At 38.4% G+C, this 19,334-nt stretch overlaps 1 protein-coding gene across 2 annotated transcripts in view; it reads right to left on the bottom strand.

Moving 5' to 3' along the window:
• The window catches only part of LOC133613391 (uncharacterized), a 39,885-nt gene extending 24,971 nt beyond the window's left edge, over positions 1 to 14,914 (bottom strand). The window contains exon 1 of one of the 2 annotated variants that reach the window (XM_061970909.2): positions 14,477 to 14,914. In XM_061970909.2, the coding sequence (XP_061826893.2) occupies positions 14,477 to 14,600 (124 nt within the window). In that variant the 5' untranslated portion in view covers positions 14,601 to 14,914. Of the gene's footprint in view, positions 1 to 1,670; positions 2,102 to 14,476 lie in introns of those variants that run through there. The other variant, XM_061970908.2, reaches the window with a different exon arrangement.
• Positions 14,915 to 19,334: the final 4,420 nt, after the last annotated feature.

Here is a 19,334-nt window from a genome sequence, read left to right on the forward strand (position 1 = left end):
ACATGAAATATAACTATTTTACAAGTGGAAAATGTGATGGGTACAAGGTATAAGTTATGTCATGGTGTCACGTGCCACAAAGGTATCGAAAATGGCACCGTTTGATTTGACATGAATTGGTACCCAGTAGTACCGACGGACTTTAGTCGGTACCTTCTAGCTGGCCTCACGTTGAACGTGACATGTACGCGTTCTGTGATTGGATACTCACCGGGACCCTTAGCGGATGAATTTGAGAACACATAGAGTTGATAGACAGTTGCGATAGCCAATCAGATCACAAGTTGTTGACAGTAGCCTCTCTAGGTAGCCTGATGTTAACGAGACGGTGATTGGACACTTATTTGTCATTCCAAAGTGAGTATCCAATCACAAGTTGCAACTTAGCAGGAAGCAGGAAGTGTTGACCCACAAAGAAGGAGAACAAAACGTTGATTAGGTGGTATATATATATATATATATTGTGATGTTATGAGCTAGGTAACATACGAACTCCATTACCTAGCATGCCACAGTAGTGAAGAGCGTGCCCAGTAGCCCTGTTTAGGTTGTTGAATGAAGCCATGCCGGTAGCTGGATGTTATTGATGAGCACGCTGTGGAGTAAACTTTAAGAAGTCAGCCAACACGCCTCGTCTGCATCTTTTATGATTAGACAAGACAACACATATATTTGCAAGTCCATTTTCAAGAACGATATTTAAAGAGAAACTACATCTTGTGAGACGATGTCGGCGATGGAATGCCGACTACAAGGGGCACCACTGGCTTATACGGCGTCGAATGGGGCTACAAATTGTGAGTTTAAATATTGTATTTCTTTATTTTTTCACGTTTAATTTGTTTTTTGCAATATTAATTTTGACAGTACCACATCAGATATGTTTTAATTGCTGATGCGGGTTTATTGATTTTTTAAATGCGCCAGAAAATAACCCGTTTTGTACACTGTTGAGGGGATTCAATGCACAGTAAATGTGTGTCTGTATAATATTTCTCCAGCAATGGTCATGTGGTGACTTAAATTATGTTTTTTTGAGAGGTAATCATTGAAGTCGGACATCACTGAAGGCCTAGGTGGGAAACGCACGGCCCGCCACTATATATATATATATATATATATATATATATATATATATATATATATATATATATATATATATATATATATATATATATATATATATATAGTCCAACTTTGTCTTTTACGGAATAATACTTAATTTGTGGACCTTTGTTACCTAAAGACGTCCTATCTTGTCTTCTATATCCGTGTGAGTGTCAATTAAAGTGAGGTCGTAGGGAGCAGTAACATCTTGGTGGTGATGAATGGTTTAAACCTTTCAAAAAAAAAATTCTCGATAATGTATAATTTCACTGCATCCCATTTTAAATATTTGCATTCAATACACCCAAATCTGTGCTGATGTAGGTAAATACACAGTAGCACTTTAGAACCATCGCCTGAAACCCGGAAGTGCCACTAGGTCACGTGATCGCAACCCAGCAACCGCTATGAGTTAAAAAAGGGGTAGGAATAAATTAGCTTTGCTTCTTCCTGCTCCTTTTCGGACAATGTTCCAACACTCAGTAAAGTTATTCCAAGTGTTCTTTCGTGTTAATGATGAAATATAAAGTTAGCTAACATGTGAGAGTAAGAAGTAAACAAACCTGTCCTGTGTAACACATTTTGAGGCTTCTTGAAAACTGCGTCCAGTAGGTGACGTTGTCGCTCCTTCTCCTCTTTTGTTCGAGAAATTTCCCCCTCGTACTCTGCTACCCTTCTTTCGCACATTTTCACCCAATCGCAACACATACACTCATATTCGATCTCTGCTGAGCAATGTATTGATACATCCGCGTCTCTTTGATAGCAGCAAGCAAGCTAAGCTAACTAGCAAGCTAAGCTAAGCTAGCCTGACACGCTTCAAAGTTCACTGAGACGAGTCGAGTCTATTTTGACACCAATAATAAACAAAGTGCAGTTTTTCACACAATACACGACTTAATACACTTATAGAAATGAGAGATTAACGTAAATTTAAAGACCACACTGCTATGTTACGTCCGCGGTAGTGTCCAAACATAAAGTCTGCTGCTTCTTCTTCCTATGTGGAAGCAGGAAGCTTTTCTTCTTATTTTACTATAGCGCCCATTACCATAGACATCTTATAAGTAAACACAGCATCGAGCGCTACTGCCTACTGGCGCTGACGAGACGCGGGGCCGCCATCTTGGAGTGGTGATCCGCTCCACTCAGTGCAATTCATTTGGCAGGAACAATGAACCGCCAGCCCATTTAATTCATTTTACCTCATTGAATACCACTGATTTTCACGCAGTTTTTTGTCATACGTGTAGCTACGATAAAGGACACATATTTTGGCGTGTTTTATTATTCATAGTTTGCTTAACAGTAATAGAATATTATTATATGCTATAAATGACCAGACGTTCGGGATCAAAACTGGGAATATAATCTCAGAGAAGGGGGAACAAAACGGCCAGCTATTTTTAAATTGAAGAAACAATATGATTAGGTTATATATACATGCGTATATCCTACATAAACAATGTATGAATACATTAGATATCTACCGGTATATATCTTAGGGACCTATAGACTGTATCTCTGTTGCTGCACAAAATTGGGTTGGAAAGCTAGACTAAATTTAGACTTGTATAATACTTTATAGCCACTGTCCATCTGATTGTATACTTAGCTAACGTATGTCCCCCCCCCACACACACACAATCTGTACTAACTTTTACCCCTGTTGGCTTTTACATTCTTTATCTTCATCATTTATTTCAATTTTATGTTTTTCAAGTATGACCTTTTTAAATTCAATTAATTTCATTGACAAGCAATTCTATTATGGTCATAATCTTGTTTGCTAGCTGCTACGATTTCAGTACTATTGAAGATCTTTGCTCCTTCTCAACTCTGTGGTAATATTATTTTCACAAAATACAACCAATAGTACGTTAATGTTAAATCTTACTTGTGAAAAGTAATCCCCCGATCCCTATTTTCAACAGTCCGCTCATTTGAGCAGGAAAACGCTGAACACCAGCCCGGCATCTTTGTTTTCTACCTGTCAACTGTCAGTTTAGGCTGCTCCCCGGCTACTCATCACCACTTCAAGATGGCGGCCGAATTTCTCGCGTCACAGCAGCCAATGCTGCGTCTACTTATAAGATGTCTATGTCCATTACTGCACCGGAGTATGCAACATGTACATTATATCTAGTGTCACCTGGTGGCGTAACTGTAAACTGCAGTGCAGTGACTTTCAATGTCATCAAATACATAACAGAATTGTAGAAAATAGAAGATGAATAAAAGTATGAAGATGATATTAACAAACATTTCAGCGGGATCTCTGTTAAATGTATAAAACATTTGTTGTTCTAATTTCTATTCACACTTCATTGAGACACACACCTATAAAAAGACATTGTTGACAAAAAAAAAAGTAATTTAGCGCAATGAACCACAGCACATTTCCCAAAGAGTTATTACTTACGACGAGTATCACTTAATAGCTTTGGGGATAAAAAAAAAAAAAAAAGAGGTGGGCTAATTTATATTTATTTTTGAATAAATATTAATGACCCATATACAAAATATGCAAATCACTTATATAGTAAAAGGTTGTTGCCATAAACCGAGAAGTTGGTCAAATTTGACATTCAATGGCGAGGCAGACACAAAAAGTCGCACATTTGCTCCCGGACTTTTTTTTTTTGTAACCTGCGCGAGAAAAAATAAATAAATGTAATCCAAACGGAAACATATAAACAGCACATCAGTCAGAATCCCAGAGGGAGTAGACATTGTACAGTAAGTGATCGCTTTATTATGCTCGTATTTTGTATTTCTATATAAAACTTGTAGCTCATCGTCCGTACGTCCACGCGCAAGAATACAAAGTTCTGGAACATATTTTTCCCCAAATAAGTCATTGTTGACTTTCATGAAGTCTGCCATGATTAGTGATAGTTATTGTTGAAGGAAATAGCGAACATTGTAATGTGAAATTAATGCACCACCAAAATGTTCTTATAATAATTAAAAAGACCAAAATACATAAATATTACTTTTTTAAAGAAAGTGCCTGTTACTACATTACATATATACTTACAGCGTGTATATTGAACGTTGGGCGCCTTGAGAGGCGACCCTTCAGCGTTCTTGTTTTGTTACCATGTACAATGTCTGTGTGCTGCTGAACAGGTTTGTGATGACAATTAAATGTTGTTGTACTTGTGCAATGACAATAAAGATCTTGCTTTCCTTGATAGAGGTTTTTATGAACGCTTTATGGGCAGTATGGAGCGAATCACTTTGCTTCTATTGTTAGCTGACTCTTACTAGCCTTTATTTATGAGTTAGACTGCATAACAAAAGGAAAACATGTGTGCTTGTCTCGCATAAGGATTGTGAATGATAGGCAAAATTCCCCCCAAAAAGAGTAGTTCCCCTTGAAAGGATCTTGTGAATCATAATTTAAAACATTGTATTTAACATTACAAACATTTAATGACTTGTCTTTATGGTCTGGATCTGGAACACAGTCCAGACTTTCGAGAAGCCCTGCAGTAGACCATGAGTGACTGCCAGAGTCTATTGAAAGAGGACTTTCAAAAAGGAAAAGTTATTCTCCCGCGTGTGTTCTCATGTGTCTTAGAATATAACGTTTGTCAGTGTATCTTTTACCACACACTAAACAACTGAAAGGTTTTTCTCCGGTGTGAGTTCGCATGTGGCAAGACAATTCAAACTTTGTAACAAAGCCTGTTGCACAAACCGAACAAATGCATTTTTTCTCTCCTGTATGGGTTCTAATGTGTCTTTGCATATGACGTTTTTCAGAGTAAATCTTACCGCAAATCGAACAACTGAAAGGTTTTTCTCCTGTGTGCGTTCTCATGTGTCTTTGCAAATGATGTTCGTGAGATAATCTTTTACTGCAAACTGAACAACTGAAAGGTTTTTCTCCTGTGTGGGTTCTCATATGTGACAGCATAATTCCTCTTTGTGAAAACCTTTTGCCACAGTTTGAGCAAATGAAAGGTTTTTCTCCGGTGTGTGTCCGCATGTGTCGAGTCAAGTCAGAGTTTGAAACAAAGCCTTTTGCACAAACTGAGCAAATAAAAGGTTTTTCTCCTGTATGTGTTCTCATGTGTATTTGAATATGACCTTTTCGGGAGAATATGTGGCCGCAAACTGAACAACTGAAAGGTTTTTTTCTTGTGTGTGTTTTCATGTGTGATTCTATATTTACATTAACGTGTGACAATGACTCGTCACTATCTGACAGCGGAGCTACGAGGTTGTCAGCTTGTGATCCTCCCCAGTGGTCTCCATCAGCTTCTGTTGTCATGTGTTGTGGTGAGCTGCTGCTTGGAGGCTCCACCTGTCCCTTCTCCTCACTTGGACTGTGATGAAGCTGTGAGGACTCAGGTGGTTTGTCTTCATGGTCTTCAGACTCCTCTTCCTCTTTAATGTGGGGGGGCTGTGGATCCTCCTGCTTGAAAGGGAAGCGCACCTCCAGCAACTTAGAGAGAGGTTCTTCTCGATGACCAATCAGCTGCTGGATGTCTGCAGGACAGATTAAAAATATTGTTAAATATGATGCTGGTTTGGCACATTTAATTAAGGGGGAACATTATCACAATTTCAGAAGGGTTAAAACCATTAAAAATCAGTTCCCAGTGGCTTACTTTATTTTTCGAAGTTTTTTTCAAACTTTTACCCATCACGCAATATCCCTAAAAAAAGCTTCAAAGTGCCTGATTTTAACCATCGTTATATACACCCGTCCATTTTCCTGTGACGTCACATAGTGATGCCGATACAAACAAACATGGCGGATAGAACAGCAAGTTTATAGCGACATTAGCTCGGATTCAGACTTGGATTTCAGCGGCTTAAGCGATTCAACAGATTACGCATGTATTGATACGGATGATTGTAGTGTGGAGGCAGGTAGCGAAAACGAAATTGAAGAAGAAACTGAAGCTATTGAGCCATATCGGTTTGAACCGTATGCAAGCGAAACCGACGAAAACGACACGACAGCCAGCGACACGGGAGAAAGCGAGGACGAATTCGGCGATCGCCTTCTAACCAACGATTGGTATGTGTTTGTTTGGCATTAAAGGAAACTAACAACTATGAACTAGGTTTACAGCATATGAAATACATTTGGCAACAACATGCACTTTGAGAGTGCAGACAGCCCAGTTTTCATCAATTAATATATTCTGTAGACATACCCTCATCCGCACTCTTTTCCTCGGGGTCTGGCGGCAGATTTCTTTGACTTTATCGTTGGAAATGCATCTGCTTTGAGTGTCGCAGGATATCCACACATTCTTGCCATCTCTGTCGTAGCATAGCTTTCGTCGGTAAAGTGTGCGGAACAAACGTCCAATTTCTTGCCACTTTTGCATCTTTGGGCCACTGGTGCAACTTGAATCCGTCACTGTTCGTGTTGTTACACCCTCCGACAACACACCGACGAGGCATGATGTCTCAAAGGTACGGAAAACAGTCGAAAAAACGGAAAATAACAGAGCTGATTTGACTCGGTGTTTGTAATGTGTTTGAGAAAATGGCGGATTGCTTCCCGATGTGACGTCACGATCGCTCTGAGAGCGAATAATAGAAAGGCGTTTAATTCGCCAAAATTCACCCATTTAGAGTTCGGAAATCGGTTAAAAAAATATATGGTCTTTTTTCTGCAACATCAAGGTATATATTGACGCTTACATAGGTCTGGTGATAATGTTCCCCTTTAACAGGGTGATGTTTCAAAAGCAATGTATTGCTTTGATTTGAATGACGTCACGTTCGGCTCACTAAATATGCGTGGTGGTCAAGCAGCGTCTATTCTCAGGTACCAAGCGCTTTTTGCCTGTGTCGAAGAAAAATGCCCTACGATTGCGTTGATTTCGGCTGTACGAACCGTTCAAATCGCAAAAAGGATCCATGTTTCTTCAGAGTTCCTCGAGAGGTAATCAAGACGGGCGAAAGAGCGCAAGATTTTAGGAAAGACGACGACAAAAGTGGGACGCCCTCCAGTCCAAAAGAGCAGAGTCGAAGAACGCACAAGTTTGTAGTAATCACCCCGTTAAAGGTTTGTTTGATATATTTTTAATTTAATTTACCCGTTTAGTATTTCCCATTGTGGTATTATCTTGATATTCTTTGTATTTAATTTTTTAACAAACCAGCCAGAAAGTCAGGGTCAACGATGCTTTGTCAGGAAAGGCACTTCTACATCTCCCCTCTTTTTTTTGTACACAAATGTGTCAGATTGCATACGACAACAGGACAAAAATCAAATATGGTGATGATTCCGTAATTATTAGTTTGTTAAATGGATATGCAGTCACATGTGGCAGCTGTCGGGTGCGGGTCGTCGCAGTTTGTTTACAAGGACACGTCCTCGCAAGACGCAAAGTTATATCATGAAATGCAACCTTACCCGAGCAAAAACAACGCATAAATACCCGGGAGAGTCTTGATACCAATGTCCTTGACCAATCCACACACAAAGAAGTTGGAGACCTCCATGCTTTTACAAGTTTTCATCTGTTTTGTTGGGTAGAGTGACGTCCGGAGCGCAAGATAGATAAATGTTTTGTACATTTCAAAAGAAGGCTAATGGGAACCGCGTTACAGCAGAGAGTAACCAGTTAAAAAGAGGAAATTATCAAGAAAATTAAGTCAAGAAAGACAATAATATTCAACAATACAGTTTGGCTGCCGGTGAGTCGATAGACGACACTCGTCTTTTAGCCGAACGTTTATGGCGACTGGGCCCAACGTGTTTGAGCATTCTGTGGTTTTAGAAGGCACAGTAATGAAATGAAAGGATATCTGCTTGCTTAGACATTATTTTTATTTACCGTATTTTTCGGAGTATAAGTCGCACCGGAGTATAAGTTGCACCTGCTGAAAATGCATAATAAAAAAGGAAAAAAACATATATAAGTCGTACTGGAGCCCGGCCAAACTATGAAAAAAACTGCGACTTATAGTCCGAAAAATACGGTAGTAATATTTATTATTATATATCAGGGGTGCCCATTACGTCGCTCGCGAGCTACCGGTCAATCGCAGAAGGTGTGTCATCTGCCAGCTGCAGGCATTAAAAAAATAGACCTGAAAATTAACGATCATCAATCTTCACTATGACGTCACTTTCGTCACTTGATTGACGCTCGCGGCACCCGAGGGTCTTGTGAGATGACGCTGGCTGCTGCAAGCTCAGTATTAAGAAAAAAATGACCGACAGGAAGGCGAAAAACACTTTTCTATTAAACAGACTCTGGAGTCGTACCTGCAGTCAAAAGCCTAATGCCCGACTGCACAGTTCCTGTCTACCAAAATATATACGGTATATATATATATATATATATATATATATATATATATATATATATATATATATACACACATACATATATATATGTATATATATATATATATATATATATATATATATATATATATATATATATATATATATATATATATATATACACATATATATATACATATATATATACATATATTTGTGCGGAGACACTGGAGGAGATGTGGAGGAAGAGACGGGATTACGGCGCTAGCGGTGAGTGTCGTGATGGACTAGATTGATTGATTGATTGATTGAGACTTTTATTAGTAGGTTGCACAGTGAAGTACATATTCCGTACAATTGACCACTAAATGGTAACACCCGAATAAGTTTTTGATTCATGATACAGATATATACTATCATATATACAGATATATACTATCATGTATACTATCATCATAATACAGTCATCACACAAGATAATCATCAGGGTGTATTATTTACATTATTTACAATTCGGGGTGTGGAGGGGGTGGGGGGGTTAGGTTTGGTTGTTATCATCAGTCATCAACAATTGAGAACAGAGAAATGGATATTGAAACAGTGTAGGTCTGACTTGGTAGGATATGTACAGCAAGTAGTGGACATAGAGAGAGAGAGAGAGAGAGAGAGAGAGAGAGAGAGAGAGAGAGAGAGATCAGAAGGCATAAGAAAAATATCTGCATTTGATTGTTTACATTTGATTATTAACAACAATCCGGGGAGGGTGTTAGTTTAGGGTTGAAGTTGCCTGGAGGTGTACTTTTATTGCGGTTTTGAAGGAGGATAGAGATGCCCTTTCTTTTATACCTGTTGGGAGCGCATTCCACATTGATGTGGCATAGAAAGAGAATGAGTTAAGACCTTTGTTAGATGGAATCTGGGTTTAACGTGGTTAGTAGAGCTCCCCCTGGTGTTGTGGTTATGGCGGTCATTTACGTTAAGGAAGTAGTTTGACATGTACTTCGGTATCAGGGAGGTGTAGCGGATTTTATAGACTCGGCTCAGTGCAAGTTGTTTTACTCTGTCCTCCACCCTGAGCCAGCCCACAGATTCATGGAGCCTTGGCTGAATGAGCATGTATCGGACACTTTGGTCTGCCTGTAAAGATTCTTGCTATTCCTGGACATTGGTCGAGAGCTAGTGGGCAGTTAAAGACAGAATCGGCTCTCTTGGTTGCTTTGGTGGGTCTGTTCCTGTTTCTGGCCGTGTTGTCCCACACCCTAGCAGACGATGGCTTGGAACACCGCAAAAGCCAGCGCGGTGTATGTGGGTGTTGAAATGATGGTTTTGGTTTTCTTTTGTTGTTTGTCTATGCATGGTATGTGCACAATATGTATTTTGTTGTGTTTTACTTTTGCAGCTGTATGTAGAAATGGCGCTGCAGAGGTGTCAGCTGCTTGCATCAGGTCTGTGCTCTTTTTATCTATTTTATGTCCATTGTGTTACTTAATGTTTCCCCTTTGGTTTCATGAGTTGTTTATCTTTATTTTTGTGGGCTTTTTGTATCTTCACTGCAACCACATAATTTGAAAAATGAAGTCTATTCTACATGTGTTATAAATTAATTTCCAAAAAACACAAATGAAAACTAATGAACAACAATTACACAGCAGAGACGGCAATTGTTAATGTCCATAAATACATTACTTATCTTACTTATCGATGACGAATATGGATGTAATGATAACTGGCTTTAATAATAGTTAGTTAGTGTTCTTTCAGTATATTCACCACTAAACCTTAGGATATATGACATCACTGCAAAAGGTAAATAAACAGTAGCCATATTGAATGTTTGCCTTCATTTGACCACGTAAGGTAGGTAACATTTTTTAAATTTTAACTTAAAATCTGTTACAAACATTGTATTCGATGATATCTGGATGTTCTGCTTACTTGGACTGTGATGAGGTGGTTTGTCTTCATGGTCTTCAGTCTTCACAGAGACAACAGTCAGTGGAAACTCGGTGACATCAGCCTCTTCCTGTCGGAGAAGACACTCTCCCTCCTCTTCCTCTTTAATGTGGAGGGGCTGTGGATACTCCTCTTCCTCTTTAACATGACAAGTTCTTGGCCCCTCTTCTTCCTCTTTATTGTGGGGGGGCTGTGGCGTCTCCTTTTTCTTTTTAAGAGGAGGGAGCTGTAGACTTTCCTGCTTCAAAGTGGAGTTCCCAACCTGCAACATAGGGAGACTTTCTTTCTGACATTCTAACAGTTGCTGGACATCTGCAAGACACAAACGAAACCAAAAGATTTTAACTCAAATTGGTAGAATATTACAGAGTACATAAAACATGAATTAATATTTTACAAGTGGTAAAGTACAAGTATATATATTTACACCCACATACATATGTATATATATATGTATATATATATATATATATATATATATATATATATATATATATATATATATATATATATATATATATATATAAATATACATATATATACAGTGGGGCAAAAAAGTATTTAGTCAGCCACCGATTGTGCAAGTTCTCCCACTTAAAATGATGACAGAGGTCTGTAATTTTCATCATAGGTACACTTCAACTGTGAGAGACAGAATGTGAAAAATCCAGGAATTCACATTGTAGGAATTTTAAAGAATTTCTTTGTAAATCATGGTGGAAAATAAGTATTTGGTCACTTCAAACAAGGAAGATCTCTGGCTCTCACAGACCTGTAACTTCTTCGTTAAGAAGCTCTTCTGTCCTCCACTCGTTACCTGTATTAATAGCACCTGTTTGAACTTGTTATCTGTATAAAAGACACCTGTCCACAGCTTCAAACAGTCAGACTCCAAACTCCACTATGGCCAAGACCAAAGAGCTGTCGAAGGACACCAGGAAAATAATTGTAGACTTGCACCAGACTGTGAAGAATGAATCTACAATAGCCAAGCAGCTTGGTGTGAAAAAATCAACTGTGGGAGCAATTGTCAGAAAATGGAAGACATACAAGACCACTGATAATCTCCCTCGATCTGGGGCTCCACGCAAGATCTCATCCCGTGGGGTCAAAATGATCATGAGAACGGTGAGCAAAAATCCCAGAACCACACGGGGGGACCTGGTGAATGACCTGCAGAGAGCTGGGACCAAAGTAACAAAGGTTACCATCAGTAACACACTACGCCGACAGGGAATCAAATCCTGCAGTGCCAGACGTGTCCCCCTGCTTAAGCCAGTACATGTCCAGGCCCGTCTGAAGTTTGCTAGAGAGCACATGGATGATACAGCAAAGATTGGGAGAATGTCATGTGGTCAGATGAAACCAAAATATAACTTTTTGGTACAAACTCAACTCGTCGTGTTTGGAGGAAGAAGAATACTGAGTTGCATCCCAAGAACACCATACCTACTGTGAAGCATGGAGGTGGAAACATCATGCTTTGGGGCTGTTTTTCTGCTAAGGGGACAGGCCGACTGATCCGTGTTAAGGAAAGAATGAATGGGGCCATGTATCGTGAGATTTTGAGCCAAAACCTCCTTCCATCCGTGAGAGCTTTGAAGATGAAACGTGGCTGGGTCTTCCAGCATGACAATGATCCCAAACACACCGCCCGGGCAACGAAGGAGTGGCTCCGTAAGAAGCATTTGAAAGTCCTGGAGTGGCCTAGCCAGTCTCCAGACCTCAACCCCATAGAAAATCTGTGGAGGGAGTTGAAAGTCTGTGTTGCTCGGCGACAGCCCCAAAACATCACTGCTCTCGAGAAGATCTGCATGGAGGAATGGGCCAAAATACCAGCTACTGTGTGTGCAAACCTGGTAAAGACCTATAGTAATCGTTTGACCTCTGTTATTGCCAACAAAGGTTATATTACAAAGTATTGAGTTGAATTTTTGTTATTGACCAAATACTTATTTTCCACCATAATTTACAAATAAATTCTTTAAAAATCCTACAATGTGAATTCCTGGATTTTTTTTTCACATTCTGTCTCTCACATTTGAAGTGTACCTTTGATGAAAATCACAGACCTCTGTCATAATTTTAAGTGGGAGAACTTGCACAATTGGTGGCTGACTAAATACTTTTTTGCTCCACTGTATATATATATATATATATATATATATATATATATATATATATATATATATATATATATATATATATATATATATATATATATATATATATATATATATTGTTGGAGCCAAATATCCTTATTTGTTTATATTGTTTTTATTTTATTTTCTCTAATTGATTGCTGGCCTCAGCTCATGATGAATTTCCTTTGTGGCAGATTGCTCCGCCCACTTCCTGTTAAGAACCAGGAAATGTTGACAGGGAGGGGACGGTTGCTATGGTGCGGTTACCATGGTAGCCTCCTTAAATTGGGTTCAGGTGTGAGCATGGGAGGGCGATTGGAGGACAAACAGTTTTCGACCGTGTCGTGTCATGTCATGTGGCGTCGAGTTGTGTCTTGCCGTGACAATGCTGTGACAATGTGCCATTCAAGGTCAGCATACTTTGTTATATAGCCTACATTTGATTTAATTTGGATAGCATAAAATAAACGGATTGTCATATCCAAACACAAAACTACAGTACTGGACATTCTATCATTTACACGCGTCAAACTGGTCAACACAGTCGCCGTCGGTACCAGCCCAAGGGTAAGGGCTGTACATATACATATGCATATACATATATATATATATATATATATATATATACATACACACACACACACACACACATGTACATGTTCGTATGTATTTATACATATATAGTTAAATTATGGAATGGATTAAGTAAAAAAGCCAAACAATGTACTAATGTGATTCAGTTTAAGAAAATGTTGAAACTAAAAATGTTTACAAAGTACAAAGAAAAATAATTCTGATTAACATCTTGAACTTTATAGAGAAATTATTCATCTCATTCTGTGACTCATAACTGACTAAACTATTTATTTAAGAGAACGGTTGTATTTAGAATAAATTGTTGTAAAGTGTGTTACAAAATGAGAACAGTAAGTAAACATACGAGTTAGTAATGGCTAATATACATTCATTGTACAAACACACATATACACATACTGTACATATACATTCACTGTATAAACACATATACACATTCTGTACATATACAAGTACCGGTACATACGCATACATACACTCATGCACATAATCACGTTTCATCAAACATATATTAACGTTGTTGCCCTAGGGTAAACTGGGTATAACACATGGCACACTGACAAAGCTTAACCTATTGTTACTATAACAATCTACAAGGTTAATGTAGGTTGCTTCTTTTTCTTCCCCTCCATTTTTCTGCATTCTTTCGTATCTCAAGTTATCATTACGTATATGTATCGTTGCATTTGAACAACTGTATTGTTGATAATAAAGGTAAAGTATTGGTATTGTTCATTATCAACAGCGCTATTTCTATTGGTATTTGTATTGCTCCATTTGTAGTGTAATAATGCTCATTGTCATTTCTGTATTATATTCGCTAACTGCTTATTTGCTATCACTTTTACCATCATATTTGTACATGTCGTATTTGCTGATGTTGCTCTATTGTTGTTGTTGTTGTTGTTTTTGTCTCTCTGTCTAATCCCCCTCTTGTCCCCACAATTTCCCCCTCTGTCTTCCTTTTTTTCCTCTTTCTATCCCCTCCTGCTCCGGCCCGGCTGCACCAAATGATAATATAAATACATTTAATAAAGTCAAATACAAATAAGGCAACAAGTGAAGTATCCTACACTTCTCTTTTGTAAAGTAAATCTGTACAGCCGATATGGGCATCTACATCAACTATATGATTTGCCTGAGAAGCTGGACAGGACAAAAAAGAAAAAAGTAATGGCTATGAGTTAGAAAAGGGGTGGGAATAAATCAGCTGTGTGTCTTCCTGCTCCTTTTCGATTGTGAAATATGTTATGCATTTTATTGTAACCGTGTGTTCGAAATAAACTTAAACCAAACAACCAATTTACCGACAATGCTCCTCTTCTCAGTAAAGTTATTCCACGTGTTCTTTCATGTCGATGATGAAATATAAAGTTAGTAAAGATGTGAGAGTAAGAAGTAAACAAACCTGTTCTGTGTAACACAACTTGAGGCTTCTTGAAAACTGCATCCAGTAGTTGACGTTGTCGCTCCTTCTCCTCTTTTTTACGACAAAGTTCATCCTCGAACTCTGCTATCCTTCTTTCACACATTTTCACACAAACACAACACTTCACACTCACACTTGATCTCCGCTTATTGATGTGTTGATCACTTCCGCCTCTCTTTGTTAGCAGCTAGCAAGCTAAGCTAACTAGCCTGACAAGCTTCCAACCTCACTGGGACGAGTCGAGTTTATCCTGACACGAAGAATGAATAAAGTGTAATTAGACGAATTAGTACACGTATGAAAATGAAATATTAACGTAGATGTAAAGACCACACTGAAATGTTTCATCCGTGGTAGTGTCCAAACATGAAGTATGATTCTTTTTCTTCTTTTTTCCATGTGGGCACAGGAAGTATTTCTTCTTCTTTTTCTTTTCTGACGGGTTGCCGCAATAACTTAAAATGCGAATACCGCCACCTACTGTACAACATGTACTAGCGACTTTTATTGTGTTTGTCATCAAATACCTAACAGAATTGTAGAAAATAGAAGATAAATGAAAGTATGAAGGTAATATTGACAAATAATTCAGAGGGGTCCCTGATTAGTGTGTAAACCTTTACACTTAATTGAGACACATAACAGGACATTGTTGACAAAAAACAATAATTTAGTGCAATGAACCTCCACACCCATCTCAAATAGTTATTACTTACTAAGAGTATCACTCAATAGCTTTTTGTCACGTCTGTGTGATCATGTTTTGTTTTGGTTATGTTCAGGTTTGGTTTTTGGACTCTTTGTGCACTCTTGTTTGTTTTGTCACCATAGAGACCATTAGTTTCACCTGTTTCACGTTTTGCACTCGCACACCTGTTGTCAATCATGTCTGTATTATTTAAGCCCATAGTTGCCAGGATGTCATCCTGGCGACATTAGTTATCCTTGTTACTCCATTGATTACGTGTTCCATGCCACAGATTCCTGCTATGCCAAGTAAGTTTTTGTTATTAATGCCACAGTTAGTGACTTTATTTTAATTTTTATTTTTTATTTTTTATTATTATTTTTCTAATTAAATCAACATAGAAAAAAAACACACAATACACTTTCAACTAGTGCATCAACCCCAAAAAAAACCTCCCTCCCCCATTCACACTCATACACACCCACTCACACAAAAGGGGTTGTTTCTTTCTGCTACCAATATTCTGGTTCCCACAACATGGACAACACTTCTGCAAGGGACACAGTCCCTGAAGCACACTTGATTGTTTGTGCTGCTGGTCCACATTTTTTTTAATGTAATTATCCTTATATTGTTTTACTTTCTTTTTTTATCCAAGAAAAGATTTATTTATCTTATCTAAAAAAAAAAAAAAAAAAAAAAAAAGGACCTTATCTTCACCAGACCTGGTTGTAAATGAAATTAGCTTCGTTTAAAGGTTGTTTTTTTTTAAACCAGGTCCAGTCCAGATAATGTCCAAGTCGGGTTCAGCAACACACACCTTCATTCATGTACACTGGAAAAAAAAAAATAGTAATAATAATTAAAAAAAATAAAATAGAAACATTTTGGAACACAACAGATTGCATATAATCTATAAACAAAATTACATTTTCAAAACAAACAAACAACAACAAAAAATATGTATTTACAGTCCAGATATGTTCAGGTCACTAAAAATTAGAATAAACATAATTACACTTTCAACATAAGCCTTTGAGGACTTCCCATCTTTTTTAATGTTTTTTGGCATCATTATCGTTTTCAACCATGTAACTTTCTTCTAGTGACTTTAGTTTCATGTTCATAATTTCTGCCTTTGTGCTAGATTTGTTTTCATTAGTCAAGTTTGTTCTCCGCCTTTGTGCGCGCCTTTAGTTTTGTACCCCTTTTGTACAAACCCCGTTTCCATATGAGTTGGGAAATTGTGTTAGATGTAAATATAAATGGAATACAATGATTTGCAAATCCTTTTCAACCCATATTCAATTGAATGCACTACAAAGACAAGATATTTGATGTTCAAACTCATAAACTTTATTTTTTTTTGCAAATAATAATTCACTTAGAATTTCATGGCTGCAACACGTGCCAAAGTAGTTGGGAAAGGGCATGTTCACCACTGTGTTACAAGGCCTTTCCGTTTAACAACACTCAGTAAACGTTTGGGAACTGAGGAGACACATTTTTTAAGCTTCTCAGGTAGAATTCTTTCACATTCTTGCTTGATGTACAGCTTAAGTTGTTCAACAGTCCGGGGTCTCCGTTGTGGTATTTTAGGCTTCATAATGCGCCACACATTTTCAATGGGAGACAGGTCTGGACTAGAGACAGGCCAGTCTAGTACCCGCACTCTTTTACTATGAAGCCACGTTGATGTAACACGTGGCTTGGCATTGTCTTGCTGAAATAAGCAGGGGCGTCCATGGTACCGTTGCTTGGATGGCAACATATGTTGCTCCAAAACCTGTATGTACCTTTCAGCATTAATGGCGCCTTCACAGATGTGTAAGTTACCAATTTCTTGGGCACTAATACACCCCCATACCATCACACATGCTGGCTTTTCAACTTTGCGCCTATAACAATTTGGATGTTTTTTTTCCTCTTTGGTCCGGAGGACACGACGTCCACAGTTTCCAAAAACAATTTGAAATGTGGACTCGTCAGACTACAGAACACTTTTCCACTTTGCATCAGTCCATCTTAGATGAGCTCAGGCCCAGCGAAGCCGGCGGCGTTTCTGGGTGTTGTTGATAAATGGTTTTCGCCTTGCATAGGAGAGTTTTAACTTGCACTTACAGATGTAACGACCGACTGTAGTTACTGACAGTGGGTTTCTGAAGTGTTCCTGAGCCCATGTGGGGATATCCTTTACACACTGATGTCGCTTGTTGATGCAGTACAGCCTGGGGGATCGAAGGTCACGGGCTTAGCTGCTTACGTGCAGTGATTTCTCCAGATTCTCTGAACCCTTTGATGATATTACGGACCCTAGATAGTAAAATCCCTAAATTCCTTGCAATAGCTGTTTTTTCTTAAACTGTTCAACAATTTGCTCACGCATTTGTTCACAAAGTGGTGACTCTCGCCCCATCCTTGTTTGTGAATGACTGAGCATTTCATGGAATCTACTTTTATACCCAATCATGGCACCCACCTGTTCCCAATTTGCCTGTTCACCTGTGGGATGTTCCAAATAAGTGTTTGAGCATTCCTCAGTTTTATCAGTATTTATTGCAACCTTTCCCAACTTCTTTGTCATGTGTTGCTGACACATTCCGACTTTTGCAAAGCAATTAACAAACAGCTGCCACCTACTGACATGGAGCATTACGTGGTTACCCTGCTGAGTTTTACACAACACAGACACTAAGCAACGGCACATTATTTGCAGATTATTACTAATGATTTGTAAAAAATATTTTTTGGACCAATTAGGTGAAGTTGCATAATTTCCCACGGCACACGAGACAATATCTCACGGCACACTAGCGGCACAGTGGTTAAAAAACACCGTACTGTATAAAAACATGTCCTACACTTTCTATCTTATGCGCATGCAAATTTACTACGTCATTTCCTGACAATTTTTTTTTACCTTTTATGTTCGTTCACTGCCTACGGTTCACCGTTATCTTTATTTAGATTAAAAATATCACCTAAAAGATAACATACAAAACAAAACTACAGTTATTTAAGAATACAGTATTTATTTTGAAATCGTATAAATCCGCACGGAAGCTGAGCGACTCAAAATGACGTCACGTCCGGCTCACTCGCGACAAGTGGTGGTGAAGTCAGCGTCTGCTGGCAATGGGTACTCGGCGCCATTTACCCTTTCTCGAAGAAAAATGTCCTATGCTTGCGTTGTTTTCGGCTTTACAAACCGTTTAAATTGCAAAAAGGAAAAACGTTTTTTCAGAGTTCTCCGAGAGGTAATCAAGAATGGCGGAAGAGTGCAAGATTTTATAAAAAAAGACAACAATAGTACCACACACTCCAGTCCAAGGGTGCAGAGCCGAATAATGTACAATTTTGCAGTGATCACTTCGTGAAAGGTTTGTTTGTTATATACATTTAACGTTTATTATTTCCAGTTTAAGTATTATCTTGATATTATTTGTATTTCTTAAGAATTTTTGGCAAGTCTAAATAAAATAAATCAAATGTGAGAAAAACCTAAAAGAGTTACATTTTTTTTTTTTTTTTAACCAAAGGCAGCAATCATAAATTAATCTTTCAGCACATACACAATGGTGACATCTATAGTTGTATTTTGATAAACAATCATAAATACATCTTTCAGCACATACAAAATGTTGACATCTTGTATTTTGATAAACAATCATAAATGAACATTTCCGCACGTACACAATGTTGACCTCTATAGTTATGTTTTGATAAACAATCATATATGATTATTTTAGCATATACAAAATATTGACATCTATAGTTGTATTTTGATAAAACAATCATACATAAATATTTCAGCACATACACAATGTTGACATTTGTAGTTATGGACCCTGGACACAAACTATTCTCCCCTCTCCCCTCAGGCAGGAGACTACGGTCCATCCAGACCCACACCTCCCGCCACCTGAACAGTTTTTTCCCCTCGGCCATCAGGCACATGAACAATAGCTCCTAACAGTAGCTCCTTGAATTCCTTGAATTCCTTCTAAGTCTATATAGGCCTGAGACAGCAGAGGACAAGGCACGGGAAAAGCAGGAGACAGCCAGCGAGAGACTATACACTACACTGCCAGAAAGTTGGGACGGCCCGCCCCGAGGGGCCCAGAAACTCCCCAGAACGGGACGGGCTGA

The sequence above is a fragment of the Nerophis lumbriciformis genome, linkage group LG13 (assembly GCF_033978685.3).
Source record: "Nerophis lumbriciformis linkage group LG13, RoL_Nlum_v2.1, whole genome shotgun sequence".
In the NCBI taxonomy this organism is placed as follows: Eukaryota; Metazoa; Chordata; class Actinopteri; order Syngnathiformes; family Syngnathidae; genus Nerophis; species Nerophis lumbriciformis.